The 13,768-nt window shown below is 42.2% G+C and overlaps 2 protein-coding genes across 11 annotated transcripts in view; both read right to left on the reverse strand.

Moving 5' to 3' along the window:
• LOC115545331 (focal adhesion kinase 1) overlaps positions 1–5,003 on the reverse strand; it is a 54,956-nt gene extending 49,953 nt beyond the window's left edge. For 9 of the 10 annotated variants that reach the window (XM_030358360.1, XM_030358362.1, XM_030358358.1 and 6 more), the window contains exon 1: positions 2,984–3,197. In XM_030358360.1, coding sequence (XP_030214220.1) covers positions 2,984–3,182 — 199 coding nt within the window. In that variant the 5' untranslated portion in view covers positions 3,183–3,197. Of the gene's footprint in view, positions 1–2,983; positions 3,198–4,735 lie in introns of those variants that run through there. The other variant, XM_030358364.1, reaches the window with a different exon arrangement.
• A 1,277-nt stretch (positions 5,004–6,280) lies between these two features.
• Positions 6,281–10,811, reverse strand: LOC115545333 (protein NDRG1). Its single transcript, XM_030358367.1, has 12 exons — positions 10,536–10,811; positions 9,940–10,045; positions 9,725–9,845; positions 9,531–9,593; positions 9,303–9,363; positions 9,113–9,199; positions 8,846–8,902; positions 8,545–8,711; positions 8,229–8,328; positions 7,760–7,795; positions 7,595–7,646; positions 6,281–7,119 (listed from the first exon to the last, which is right to left on the reverse strand). Exons 1-12 carry the CDS (start codon positions 10,584–10,586, stop codon positions 6,893–6,895), a joined length of 1,128 nt encoding a protein of 375 aa, XP_030214227.1. The 5' UTR covers positions 10,587–10,811; the 3' UTR covers positions 6,281–6,892.
• Positions 10,812–13,768: the final 2,957 nt, after the last annotated feature.

Raw genomic sequence — 13,768 nt, forward strand, 5'->3', positions numbered from 1 at the left:
TTAATTAAGTATGAGAAATAATATAATAATTTATTCAACCGTGGGCATCCCCGTCACTGCAGGGTTTGGCTTTAAATGAATCTGTCAAACACTTTGCATGTGTTAAAGTGTGTAAATGTAACAAGTCCTATTTATCTAAAACACTAAATCTAAAAAAAAATCGAACACGTAAATGCTTCAGCAAGCAGCCGTGTTCTTAGTCACTTAATTCATTCACCTTATCATTGCAATTTTAAAAAGCAACGCGGTAACGGCGTCTATAAAGCAGTTAAACAGACTTGGACTTGTCTGGCTTCAGCTCCATTTGGTACATTTCTCCTCTGGTGTAAACCAGTGCTTTAAGGTTATTTCTCCAGTATTCGCCAATCCCTCGCTCTCTTTCTTTCTCCACTTCGCCTACACTCTCGGGTGTGTCGTTCTCCGTCCTACTCACAGCGGAAAAGTCTTGCCTCTGGCTGGTTATACTACAGAAGCAGGCCATCAACGACATTAGGCTAATAGTGTTGCACAACTCTACACTGAAAGGCAACAGCCAAGCCACCAACAGCTCTCCTGATCTAATCTGATCTACAACATAGCAAAGGAAAAACACAGACGTGGTATCAGGTATGATAAAGCACTACTGGCATGAAGCACGACGCCTGGGATTATTCTGAATCCAATGGAGATACGTGGTTCTAAAATATCAATCATTCTTTCTTCCATACAACAACAACCCGTATAGGTCACCTATACCCGATACCTATAAAACATATAGGGAACACAAATCGCCTTCCTATGTCAATTGGTAACATGATCATGGCTGTATCTGTTGTAGTAGGTGGATTCAAACACAAATCTAAAATTGAAATTTGCTTCCAAGTCCATTTATTAAAGCTTCAGGTATGTTTATTCCTAATGAGTAGAGCCGATCCAATACAAGAATGCATCCCCTGGGGCACAGGATGAGGGAACGGATGTGTCACAAGTCTGGTGTCTGACACTGTACAATTAAACAACCACAGCCGCACAGTAAACAACGTCACGCTTACCGATAACCTGAAACACAAAACACACAAATCCCTCACTTGATCAAGATTAAGAGGTTACTGTGGTGTAATGCCATAGAGTTAAGATGTAACACTATGTACAGAGTATGGATAAAGAAAAAGCATGTCAAGGCACAACTACTGGCACCTAAGCTAAATTCTGAGCATCACACCCCCAGTTAAACATCATGTAGCATACAAGCGTCAACTTTTGGTTCGTTATTGGAAAAGGTCTTCAATGTTTAGTCACTTTAGTGCCAATGTTGTGCATACAACCAGCATTGGAAGTTAAAGATGGCCATTATTACCGAGTAGCAGCCTTTTAAAGGAACAATGGTATCACCTTTTTTATTGTGATTCTCATTGAACAGTGTGAGCTCAGCTCTAAGGTTGCAGTTTAGTCGAAAAACACTGTTACGAAAAAAACAAGCGACTGCCTTTTGGCAATCCTGCATTCTGTGCATGCCCTGGGCACAAAGTATTGACGACAGTACAAAGTCAACTCTAATCATTACGTTTTTTTGGTTGTAGGTCTTTCACACATTCTGCACTTCCCACATCAGTGGGAAGTGCAGAATGTGTGAAAGACCTACAACCAAAAAACGGTGGTCTTGGGTCTTTCTATGCACGTTCTCCTCTGCACATGGGTTCCTCAGAGTCTGCTCGGATTCCGTTATACTACCAAAATCACGCTAGTTATGCAGCACTGATCAGGGTTAAACATTAGAACTAGTTATTATGCCCGCCGACAGCAAAGCAGATTACATGCACTCACTATTCACTTACAATAAATAGTCAACTTCGTTATTGGTAAGAACACGTCGAATACCAAGAAGACAACGCATTTAGTAACCGAAAAGGTACTGATTGTCACCAACTGTCAGATTATACTTCTTCATCCCTGTAGTGGATGTATGTTGTGAACTGAAATCACTGCAGTGATCAATAAAGCAGCATGGCAAGTGTGCTACAGGGCTGTGACGCACCACGATCGTCCTTCTGTCATTCTGTCATCCTGTCAGTCAGATCATTGTCCATGCGTTTTAAGGAATGGTGCTTGTTTGTTATTACTGAATCCGAGTGGATTCCACTCCCGATTCCTGCTGTTCCAGTTCCAGTTGTTGTTCAAAAAGCTTTCTAAATTGAATATATTTAATACTGGTGGAGGAGGAGATGCAATGAAAGACAAATGCTCTGCTAGAATGCGTGTTGTTCATGTACTGCCCACACAGCCAGTGGAAAAGCCGCCAACGCAAAATCTCCAGATGACCTCCAAATACTTGAGTGAATTTATCTAAGGTGTGTTCAACCCTTCCACAATATCTTATTTTTGACAAGGCTGTTTTGAAAAGGTTATTTACGATGCCTACTAGGAGTTTAACTTGAGGCTTGGCAAGCCACAACAAGGCATATCAACGTGAAATATCATATCCAATGTGGCTGGCCAAAGCAATCTTTTAGTAGTACCAGTAGGAAAAATAGTAATAACAATACAGATTATTAGGAGTTTGATAATGAACTAAATGTGGTATTTTTATAGTCATTTAGGACAAAGAGACCAAGTGAATAAAGGCAACACCACTTTGATAAAGCTGTTGACATTTATGGTTCTTCTCTAGTGTACAGGAAACTTAACACCAGTCAAGAGTTGTAGCACCATGTCACGTCTCTGGTTTAAAAAACAAACAAAAGAAAATCAAACGACACCAAGACAATATCTGAGACCTTCTGTTGTTGGTCGTCTACCACTGCGTGAAGTTTCCACATGCAAGTGCTTGCACAGCGGCGAGCAGAGCAAATTCCTTTCAAGCGCCTCAGCCCATACCTGACACACCGTCTCTATCTCTCCAACAACACCTCAGCCTATATCCCTATATCTCTCTCACAATACCTGGGCTGAGACCCAAAGCCAACCGACAAGAGAACAAAAGCCAGCATGGCAACCGACGCCGTACCTTCACTGGTGCAACCCAGGAAATCCCAAAACTGCATGAGGACAGCTTTTTCAGAGCGCCGAGGCTCTGGCTGGTTGCACGCCTGGATGTGTTCTCCCTCACCTGTCCTTCTACTTCCTGGTTCCTCGCTGTCACATAGCCGGGGCACGCAGAGGAAACACCCGCCCACTCTCTGACACACCTGTTGGCACGGCCCCATTGAAGGAAAGCCAGCTGTCTTTCCTCTGCATCTGGGAGGGCCAGCAGGTGAAACCTCTTTCTCCCCTGGTCTAAACATGGGCACATAGATGGAGGAAGGATCTCCCAAGTCTAGATTATTACGGGGGCTACCTGTCTGACACAGAATTAAATGATTGTGAGCAGCACACATCATGTGGATCCTGTACTTTTCAAATCCGAGGGGTGCCACTGTCGTTCGTGACTTCGGGTCTGACGTAGCCTATCTTTGTTGAAGCAACTGCCATATGAACACTGGCAGCAAAGGATTAAACTGACGGAAAGCTGAAGTTTAGCATTCATTTACTGTATTGTGCAGCTCTGTAGTAAGTATTATATGCTGAATAAAATGTCATGGACCAGGTAAAGACAACATTAAAATGGGGGCTCCTGAAAAAGACTACCAGAATGCGCACTCGTTTTGCATGGTGGATTCATATGTTGCAGAGTATAACTATGAAAATGTATTTAACAAAATCAAATTTTAATAATAAAACATAAACAACCTGCTTGCTTAGCCTATGACTAAGCCTATGATACCTGATTATCATCAAGACTGTGCTGTGCGTTAAATTGGTCACAGAGGCCACATGACTGTAGCCTTGATCAGTATGACCAGTACTCCCTGTAAATATTTCATCGTAAACTGTGGGCCAAGCGATATTCGTTCAATATTAATGGCAGATGTTCAGGCCCATATTGACGCCCACAAGTTCATGATAACATGATTACTCAGAAATGGTTTTTCGATTTCACAACACGACCAAGTGAAAAGAGGAGGAATACCTAATTCTGAATGATGGCAGCCACACAAATCGCTCACATTGTGAAATAAAAAAGCACATCCACAGCGGCGTCTCTGGACACAGTGGTGTTGTGGACAACAACTGCGATAGACTTGTCAGGTATAGCCTTGTATTCATCTCATAATGATTACGATGCACAGCTAGTTCCCTACAGTAAAGTAGCCTTACAACAGAGAAATAGTATTCACCCCAAAACAAGGCCTCGTTTAATTAAAATGACAATAATTCAGCAACATTGCGAAATGTAGTTCAGGTGGTCGCGGAGGACCGAGGGGTTTGGCATGCCCATGACCACCGTAGAGGGAATTATTGACTTATAACACCTTCCCATTTTGCCTTAAATTAACCAAAAATACCCCACCCATCCAGATGTTGTGCTAAGAGCTTAACTCACATGCTTTCGTTGGATTATTTGGTAGAAGGGAGATAATCTCTAGTCTGGACCTTTGCACCCAAACGCTGGAGAGAGGGGTGGTTTCGATCGATGCAGCACTACTGTCTGCGAGGAATACAAATGACTCCGGGTTATAAAATGACTCATATTTATGATATGGTCTTGCTGCAGTGTGATTTCCCGGCAAACCCCATCTGAAAACACACCCTTGTCTGCAACGGTGTTCACCCCCTTTACCCCCCATGTTACCCCGAATGCTAAGCTAGCGCAGCTAACGGTGGGGCTTTTTTTTTTTTTCACTCATTTTACCCTAAAGTGGGACCAGTTCACACTCACCCTGTAGCCCCGGACAACCGGCCGCGCCTACCCCCGAGACGCCGACTCCCCGCTTAATCCAGTGCGTTTGAATAATCCCTTCAACCTTAGAAATCACTGAGTCGCTATATTTGTCCGTTGTGGGGTTCCCTCTCTCCCTCTGTGTTTTTTTTCCTCGCAGCACAGTGCTGTCCCCGGTCGAGTGCTGCCTGTGCCTGTGACGCTGGCGGTAACGTCAAGGCTCCTGCTGGATCCCGAGGTTTTCCAACATGGCTGAAGGAAGGTAGTGGCCAGCCAGGCGTGCGTCCAGCCACGGGGGCAGCAGCAGCAGCAGCAGGGTCAGTAATAAAAGCTCGCTACGTGTCTCACTGCGAGCCAACTGGAATGAAAGGGGGATAGAAAGAAAGTAAGTAAGCATCTAAATGGAAATGAAGACGGGAAGGAAAGAGAGAGAGACATCACTTCTCACAAGTGTCAATATATTGACAGAGTAAAGGAATAACGTTATATTCATCAGATTTGACCAACTAAATAGTTAGTCACTAAATGCTCCATAGCCTAAAATAAAGGCAGATTTAAAATAAAGTGCGGCTGTGATAACGTTCTACATTAAAAGTCAGACTCTTCTTTTAGGTAACCTTTTTATATTTGCACAAACGAGTACATTCTTACAGACAGAATCCATCCTACATCTCTTTAAGTTGTTCTACAGCCCTTAGACAGGAATTTTTGACCCAATACAAACAATCAAAGTGCATTCACACACAATGACAGGGTATCACCTGTGGCATTGTAGGTCATGGCTCTGTGATAAAGACCCATCCATAAATAAACACAGATCACAATACACAGCATTGGTTTCCAATGGTTTCCATACAACACGCACACACACACACACACACACACACACACACACACACACACACACACACACACACACACACACACACACATATACGCACACACCTCTCTACACACATGCATGTAATGTATACACACACACACTCATACGAATGAATTCTACTTAAAACTATACTTGTATACGGTAACGATCCTCCTAACACCCATCTTAACTTACTTTTCGGATTCCTTAATTTCATGAAATTTAATTTAGAGTCCCGAGTAGACTTCTTGCCTGTCTGAATGATGGGCCGTTTAATGTCAGACACAGGTTGTTTAGTGAAGAATACTGCCAACCCAGTAGATTGACATTTGGGATTGAAACAATACCTTTTAGCACAAATTCTGTAGTTGTATGCGTGTTATTATCCAAGCTTATTTCGGGTTTCAGAGCAAACCCATTGTCAGACTATAATGACACATTTCCTTCAATTTTATTTGTTTATTTGTTTTGTGTGCATATTTTTGTTTACAAAACATGAGTATCCATAAATTTGAACGTGAAAAGAAGAGGTTAGCACTGTAATCACTCTTTCATGTTTAAGTAGAGATTAACTATTGTAGTTAACAGTTAATCGTTAATGTTGTGTTGGAAGTCATATATGGGCACTTCTCACATCCTATTCTCAACACTATTATAATAAGTAATAATTTGAAATTGAGACATTTGAACTCAAATGTTTAATTTCATCTAATAAAAACCACACAATCAAAATACAACCCACAGAGATTGGGCCAAGAATTTATATAATATGTAACACTTTGCTAATATTTTACAGAATTTTACAACAGGGTCAGCCGTTTAGAAAGAACATCAATGTTTCAAAATAAAATATTAAAACGGATACTATGATACATATCTGATGTATGGACGATAATAACACATTCGAAATGATGTGAATAATGTTCACATTATTGTATACTGTTGATTAGGCCTATGTTTAAACTAAATAATACATTTCATATTTCTGATGTAAGCTTTGTGTGTGTGTGTGTGTGTGTGTGTGTGTGTGTGTGTGTGTGTGTGTGTGTGTGTGTGTGTGTGTGTGTGTGTGTGTGTGTGTGTGTGTGTGCACGCGCGAGTCCGCGCCAATGTACAATTCGTTGGCTGATCTTTAGTAATCAGTAGGCCTTTTTACATTCACCAGCAAATCCCCATTTAATCAAAAATGCACTTTAATGCAGCTCAACACTTAATCAATGGGTGAAACGAAAATGTAACTCAACAACAACAAACAAACAAAATAGCAGAAATACAAGAACAGATAAACAAGTGTGTTAGCATAGCACTGATTTGGATTTGGATTTGGATTCCGTCTGGCTGGTGGAGACTCCGTCCATGGAGAGGTCGGTGTTTGAGCGTCCGCGCTGCTCTTTGGGCTTGCTCCACAGTCCGCGCTGAGCTTCGTCGGTGTGCGCGCGGCCCCGGCCGCTGTCGGTAGACATCACGCTCGAGGTGGAAGTGGTGCGGGAGCGTGACAACCTGGTCATGCAGGCGCTCGGCACTGCACACAAGGGATAGGATGGTTGGAGAAAAAGATGGAGGGGGGAGTGGAAGGAGCGAAGGTTGAGAACGACAGAGGTTTATGCGCACACGTTACGGAGAGTTGTATTCATTCAGTGTTTACATTTTCTCAAGCTAGAAATACAAAGGACGGTATTTGGATGTTGTGTTTCTAATGACAATTTAAAGTTAAGTTAAAAAGATCGTACTGCTTGCAGTACGATCGCTTATTTGTAACATGCCAGTCCATAATCTGACTTAGGGTTCCATCTAGTGGTGAATGACCGCAAGCACATTTTGTATTATGTTTACCTATTGTATGCAACAGTTCATGCCCACTCGACCACATTCCTTAACCTATTTGTATGCATGAACATTTTTGGCTAGCCTGCTGCTTAATTGAATGTGCGTAGTTACACATGCAATGTTTCAAGTACATGCATGGTCAAGTTTTAATATCAAGCAGAGCTACATACTGTATCCCAATCCCTGGACGAAGTATTTGAGGGCTTCTGTCAGTTTAGCTGGCTGTCGAGAGAAAGAAGACACAGCAGAGGGTTGGACAAAGAGAGGTTAGCTAGAACCCCAATCGCTGGTGAATATGAGGAGCTATTGAGCTAGCTAGTGTATTACTAGGTTACCTGATCCAGCTGGGGAAGTCCTCCACAGTCTGCCATCTAGGTAGAAGAAGAGAGAGGTTGATGAGGGACAAGATGAGGGCAGGCACGGCTCTGACTGTACAATATGAAGCCGTGCTATTTTGACTTTGGTCCCATACAGCACAAAAAGAAGCTTGCTGAAGACTGACCAAGTAAATTATTGTCACTCAATTGCAGAATAGGCCTTCATCAAAGAGGTAGTAGAAGTTATTATAATATTAGGCGCTTAAACAGGTGTAGCTCATTAGGTTAATTATGGGACTAATTGTATACCTATTGGCCTATTGTAAAACTAGTGAACAATTCTTGAACAATAGCCATGTTTAAGATTAAAGACTAGCCTACGTCCAAAGACCAGAAAACCAAGGAAACTCACACATTGTGTTTGCAGCTTACCAATATGAACAACATGTTGATCTGTCATAAAGCACAGGGTACGGAGGTAGGTTACCTTGAGCAGGGTGGTCCTTGTGGGGTCCAGCTTGGAGTTACATTCGACCACTACCTCCAGTGAGGGAGAATCATCTCCAGCAATCAACAGAGACGAGCACCTACCGAAATAAACAACCCCCAGAAAGGCAGGTCAGGTCAACGTTGTTGTTCTTTTTTGTTGCACAAACTAAACACACAGTTCAAAAAATAAAACTGTGTGTTTAAAAAAAACTAAAAACAGAATTTGAGTCCAACAAGTGTGACCGCGTGTGGAGCGTCAATCGCGGGACATATGAATAAACGGAGATTGGGTTGGAGACCCCAGAGCCACTCACTTGAGAGTTCTGCCGTTGAGGTTCACACCGGGGATGGGTCTCTTCAGCTCAAGAGCCGTCCGGCTGTTGTAGCAGCGCAGGAACTGAGCCACGTTCGACTCGTTCATGTACGTCATGATGTCGTGGCGGAACGTGCAGATCAAGTCGTGGTTGGTCTCAATTTCTTTCTGAAAAGGTCAAGGAGGCTGAGAGTGAAACACCGTGGGGACGAGTCCGTCGGCGCAGAGTGACCGCACCCTGGAGAGACTAAGGACACAGCGTGGGGGGTCCTTTATCACATACAGGATCGACAAAGCGGTACCTTTCCAAACAGGTGTGAGATGACTGTGTCGGTCACAGTGTGGGTCCATCCAGTGATCTGAAACACACACACACACACACACACACAGTTCAATTAAATCTACAATCCTTCATTTGAATCTGAGCTGAACTAATTTATTTTTGTCTCTTTGATTTTCTTTTTTTTTACATGAATAGGAACATGTTTTGTTTCCACTGTCATACAGTGAATGACAGTCAATCCATGACTGATGGTTCCAATCTGTTGGATTGAAGGATGATTATTTACCTTGCTTGTGACGGAGTCCACTATCCCTTCTGCATTGGGGTTGATATTGATCAGAACCAAGCCTTCGACAAGGTCAGGGTAGTTCAGCTGTAACAAACACACACGTATAATAATTGTTTTTGTTTGTGACCTCTATTTAAAATGTGTGTGTGTGTGTGTGTGGCGTGTGTTTCCATGACATCAAACTCACAGCAAATCTCATCAGGATGTTGGCCCCTGCTCCAACTCCCAACCCGATCACACTGTTGAACCTGTCACACACACACACACACACACACACACACACACACACACACACACACACACACACACACACACAGACAAACACACGTCAGATCTTGGTGGGATCAGAGAGCTCTTATCCTGATCCCTGATCATTTCATTCTGCTGTTAAGACTTAGTTGCTATAAGATCTCACCCCAAATGGTTGAGGACGATAGGAAGTGTCTCAGACAGCTGGTCCATGGTAGGATAGGTGTACCTTGTGGTTTAAGAGAGAGGTTGCGGTTGAAAACGACAGAAAACCAATCATTTCCTCTTGTCAGACGGCAGGCAAGGAGGAGAGGGAGAAGGGGGAACATGGTACTGAAAATAAGATGAACTATTACTCACTCTGTGGACAAGGTCACGGCGCCCTCGTGCTGTCCAGGGGCGTTCACATGAAGGATGGGGAAATGTCTCGCAATCTCGTGCATGTCCTCGTGGTTAAAGAAGCTCTCGAAACACATCTTGTCTGTGTAGAAAGCAAAGACAAGAAGACAGGCGAGTTATGATGGGAGTCGATGTGCTATACGATTGGCTGAGAGGTGGAACGGACCGGGCCTTACGGTTCATTCCGATGTCGGGATAGGTCAGGATGACGGGGCGGTTGGGTTTTGAAACCCCTGTAATGGTACAGTAGACTTTTCCATACACGGTGTCTACTTGCTCCTCCTGAGACGCACACACACACACACACACACACACACACACACACACACACACACAAACACCAGTATTAGAACATATCCTATTTGACACATATACTTGGTTTGTGCACTCAGAGATTTCTGATGTGCCAGACCTTTATATTTTATAATCAATGACCCAATCATCCAATGTAACATATGCAGCAACGTTCCTCGAGAATTTGTTTCATTGCACCGACGATTTATTGAAAATAAATCGTCATTCATTCACCGAGCAATATAGTTCCTCAAGACAGCATTATGGTCAACAAACAACACACTTTGAGATCGGCAGCCCATTAATAAAAAAGAGTTTTAAGCCAATCAGAATCAAGGACCTGAACAATCTGTTTGAAAAAGATTAAATTGATAACTTGTGTTAATAGAAACAAAACAATGCTACAAATCTTCACTAGAACAGCACCGAATGCTTATTAAATAGGATTCATATCCAGAAGGCTGGGGGTGGTACTCACTGTAGTTTGTGGCTCAAAAACAGAGCTGTACTCAATTTCGTCCAGGACCATGGCTTCTGCGGTTGGTTACTGAATCCAATAAAGGAAAAAGACCCCTTGTACTGCAGTAAGTACTTGTCAAATTATTGTAGTAGTCCTTCTGATAATATGATGGTTGTAGCCACTTGATAATGGAATTCCAGTATCAGAGCGAAGGTCCTAGGAGGTGAAGATCCTTGAGGAATACAGTGAGGAGTATGCACGCAGTGTCAACGGAGGTGCTTGTTGATCTGGTTTATATATGATAAGGAGCTTTGCCTAAGCCTAGCCTTGTTCACACACCACAAAGCCAACTGCTTCTGACCTTTCTTAAATCGGACCTGACCTCAAACAGCGTAGGACCAAATGTACAAAGGATTAGAAGGATCCTTCCATATCGCAAACAACAACAACCAACGTTACATAAGTAGTAAGTGTCATTTCGTTTGTTCTTGTAAATGTGCATCTTTAATGTCAAGGTTTCTTTGCTGTCGCTTATTTTTTAAATCCCTGATAAGGACGAGCTTAAAAACAAACAACAAAATAAACCAACACGGAGACCATTTTATGCCAAAAACATGTGACGGAACCAGTTTATTGCAGAGATTATTGATGACTGAATGCACCACAGGTGTACAACCTCACCCCCAGCCCCAGAGCCCAATCCACCTGACTGGGGCCAGGTCAGGCTGCTTCAACCCGCCTTGAACCCCACTGCCTCCACACATACCATCTGGATATGCAAAACAACATCAAATTGACAGTGGCTATTTTGACCAAACAGTGTAGTAATCCCAACACTTGAAACGATCATTTCAAATATGCCTGAGCTAAGTGGCAGTGGCAGACCGTCTGACGGAGCAGGGGTGATCCCGTTAGAGGCTGGGGAGCACTGGCCAAACAGATGGTGTCGCTGATCTCCACGTCAGCCGAGGTCCTGCTCTGACCCACTGACCTACTTTCACTAACCACTCTGTGTAGCATACCTTTGCTGTGCCGTTGTTGTTGTTGACTTTGTTGTCATTGCACATGTTACAGAGCAACGAAATTACCAGTTACATTCCGTCCAAGAAACATTAAAGACAGTGTGGGGAGACAGGACGGAGAGACCGTCAGGCGCTGGTTTGATAAGAAACATGCTGCCCTCTTTAGAAAAGGAAAAATAAAAAGCTAAACAAGAGGGTAACAAGGGAAAAAAAAGTGAATACCTAAACTATGCTCCTCTAAGGGGGGCACAGTGTAGGGATTAGCAAAAAACACCTCAGCACATAAGCAGCATATCAAACACATCAAAAACACATGTGGGAGGCGGTTGTTTTCGTCGTCACTGAAGGGAGGACTTAAGGCACCTGATCCCCCCACTAAACTGTTGTTGCAGGCTACTCTGGTGGTTTTGTACAAGGAGACAAGAGAACATTCAAATGAATGAATGAATGTCAATCTTTGAATACCAATCTTTTCCCCTGAGGTAGGGCTGGGGCTCAGATTTGTTCATTATTTCGTTGTATATATTTTTTTCTATAAATGACAAATATATATATTTATTTAAGTTTGGAATTTATTTGAAGGGTAGCAATGATTAACAAAAGCAAAATAGATAACACATATCTCCCACTCAGCTGTGTGCCTCAGTTTAAGATGTTTATGATAAATGCGTTGTGCTGCTGCTTTTGGTTGTCTTATTAAAAAAAAAAAAAAAAAACAGGGTTAGTTGTTCATTCATTCATTGACGTGAATGAATACAATAAAAAACTCACTAAAACATTATGATTGCCGTGGGACTGTACTGCCCTACAAAGGCAAAGTGCAGTAACTACGTCAACGTTGAAACTGAGAAAAATGCCTTCAAAGTTTTCATACTGGCCGGCCAAACCTGTTGCAGGTACAATAGTGGTGATACTTTCAATGAATACCTTTATAGGAAGGAAAATTGTATAGAAAAAGAAAAGACCAACGATATGACCTTTGACCTCAAAATTGTAGATACTGCACTCTGCCTTTGTATTACCTCGAACAACTAGAGTGCTATTACAAAGGCAAAGTGCAGTATCTACAAGTTAAATGTGTTCTGAAAGTAACTTTTTTGCATTACCTATGCCTTTTTATTTAATTTAATTGGCTTGTGCTTCGTTTATGAAGGTTTTTGAGAGCATTGAAATTGCTTGTAACCTTCAATAATCTATTTTGTCCTTATGTCCGTGTCACATCGCAGCCCTAAACAATTGAAGAGTTTGGTTCCAACACGCTATATCCACAATTTTAATGAATTTTCATGAATCATTTTTTTATATAAAAAGGTTTTAGGTTATATCAGTGAACCTGCAGTTGGGATAGTGTTCTGTAATGTATCTTAACTTTAACAAAACAACAAAAATACTATTTTGTTGATATCACTGGAGATACACACTATAAATATAGATAGCGTTTTGAAATCAAACCCTTCAATTGCATTTTTTTGTCATCAACATTGCCATTATCTTCCCAAATATCCTTAACATTTTACACACAATCAATAGTATTTTGGTTTGTGGATTTTCATTTTAATTAGAAAATTAAGGGGGGGGGGGGGGGCTACTGCATGGTGGCAGCCAGTGGGAAGCTTAGATAAGTGATTCACTGGAACTCTTGGATGCATAAGTGGGGCATACAAATACCATGTCACCATCAAGCACCTTGTCAGCATACCACACGACAAAGAGAAACTGATCATCTGGGTTCTAAAAAAAGAAATTCCTGGAAGACAGCTGTGGTTTTTTGGGCTTATGTCTCAGGAAGTAGTCGTAGAAAGAACCGCTAAACCACTTCCTGCTGGGATACGCTGATGTATGCTCTGGCCTCAAGGCGATACGAACAGTGGGTAGAAATACTGCGATCGAGGAAGATAGCTTTAGATTCAATCAATGCAAGGCAACTTTATTTATATAGAACTTTTCATATACAAGGCAGACTCAAAGTCGCATAGAAACATTGTCACACAATAAAAATAAATGTAAAGTTAAAAAAGCATTTCAGAAATGCAAAGTACTTAAGATCAGATCAACAGTCTCTCTGGTACCCATTTCGAGACACCAACCCGACCTAAAGGAACTTGGTCCTTCTCTGGGACTCCAACCCAGATTCTAGGACTCTAACCCAGACAGAACTCGGGTCTCAAACCCTTATCCATCCAACAGTCTCTCTGGTATCAGATCATCATTAAAAAAGCATTTTAGTAA

Source organism: Gadus morhua, chromosome 6 (assembly GCF_902167405.1).
Source record: "Gadus morhua chromosome 6, gadMor3.0, whole genome shotgun sequence".
In the NCBI taxonomy this organism is placed as follows: domain Eukaryota; kingdom Metazoa; phylum Chordata; class Actinopteri; order Gadiformes; family Gadidae; genus Gadus; species Gadus morhua.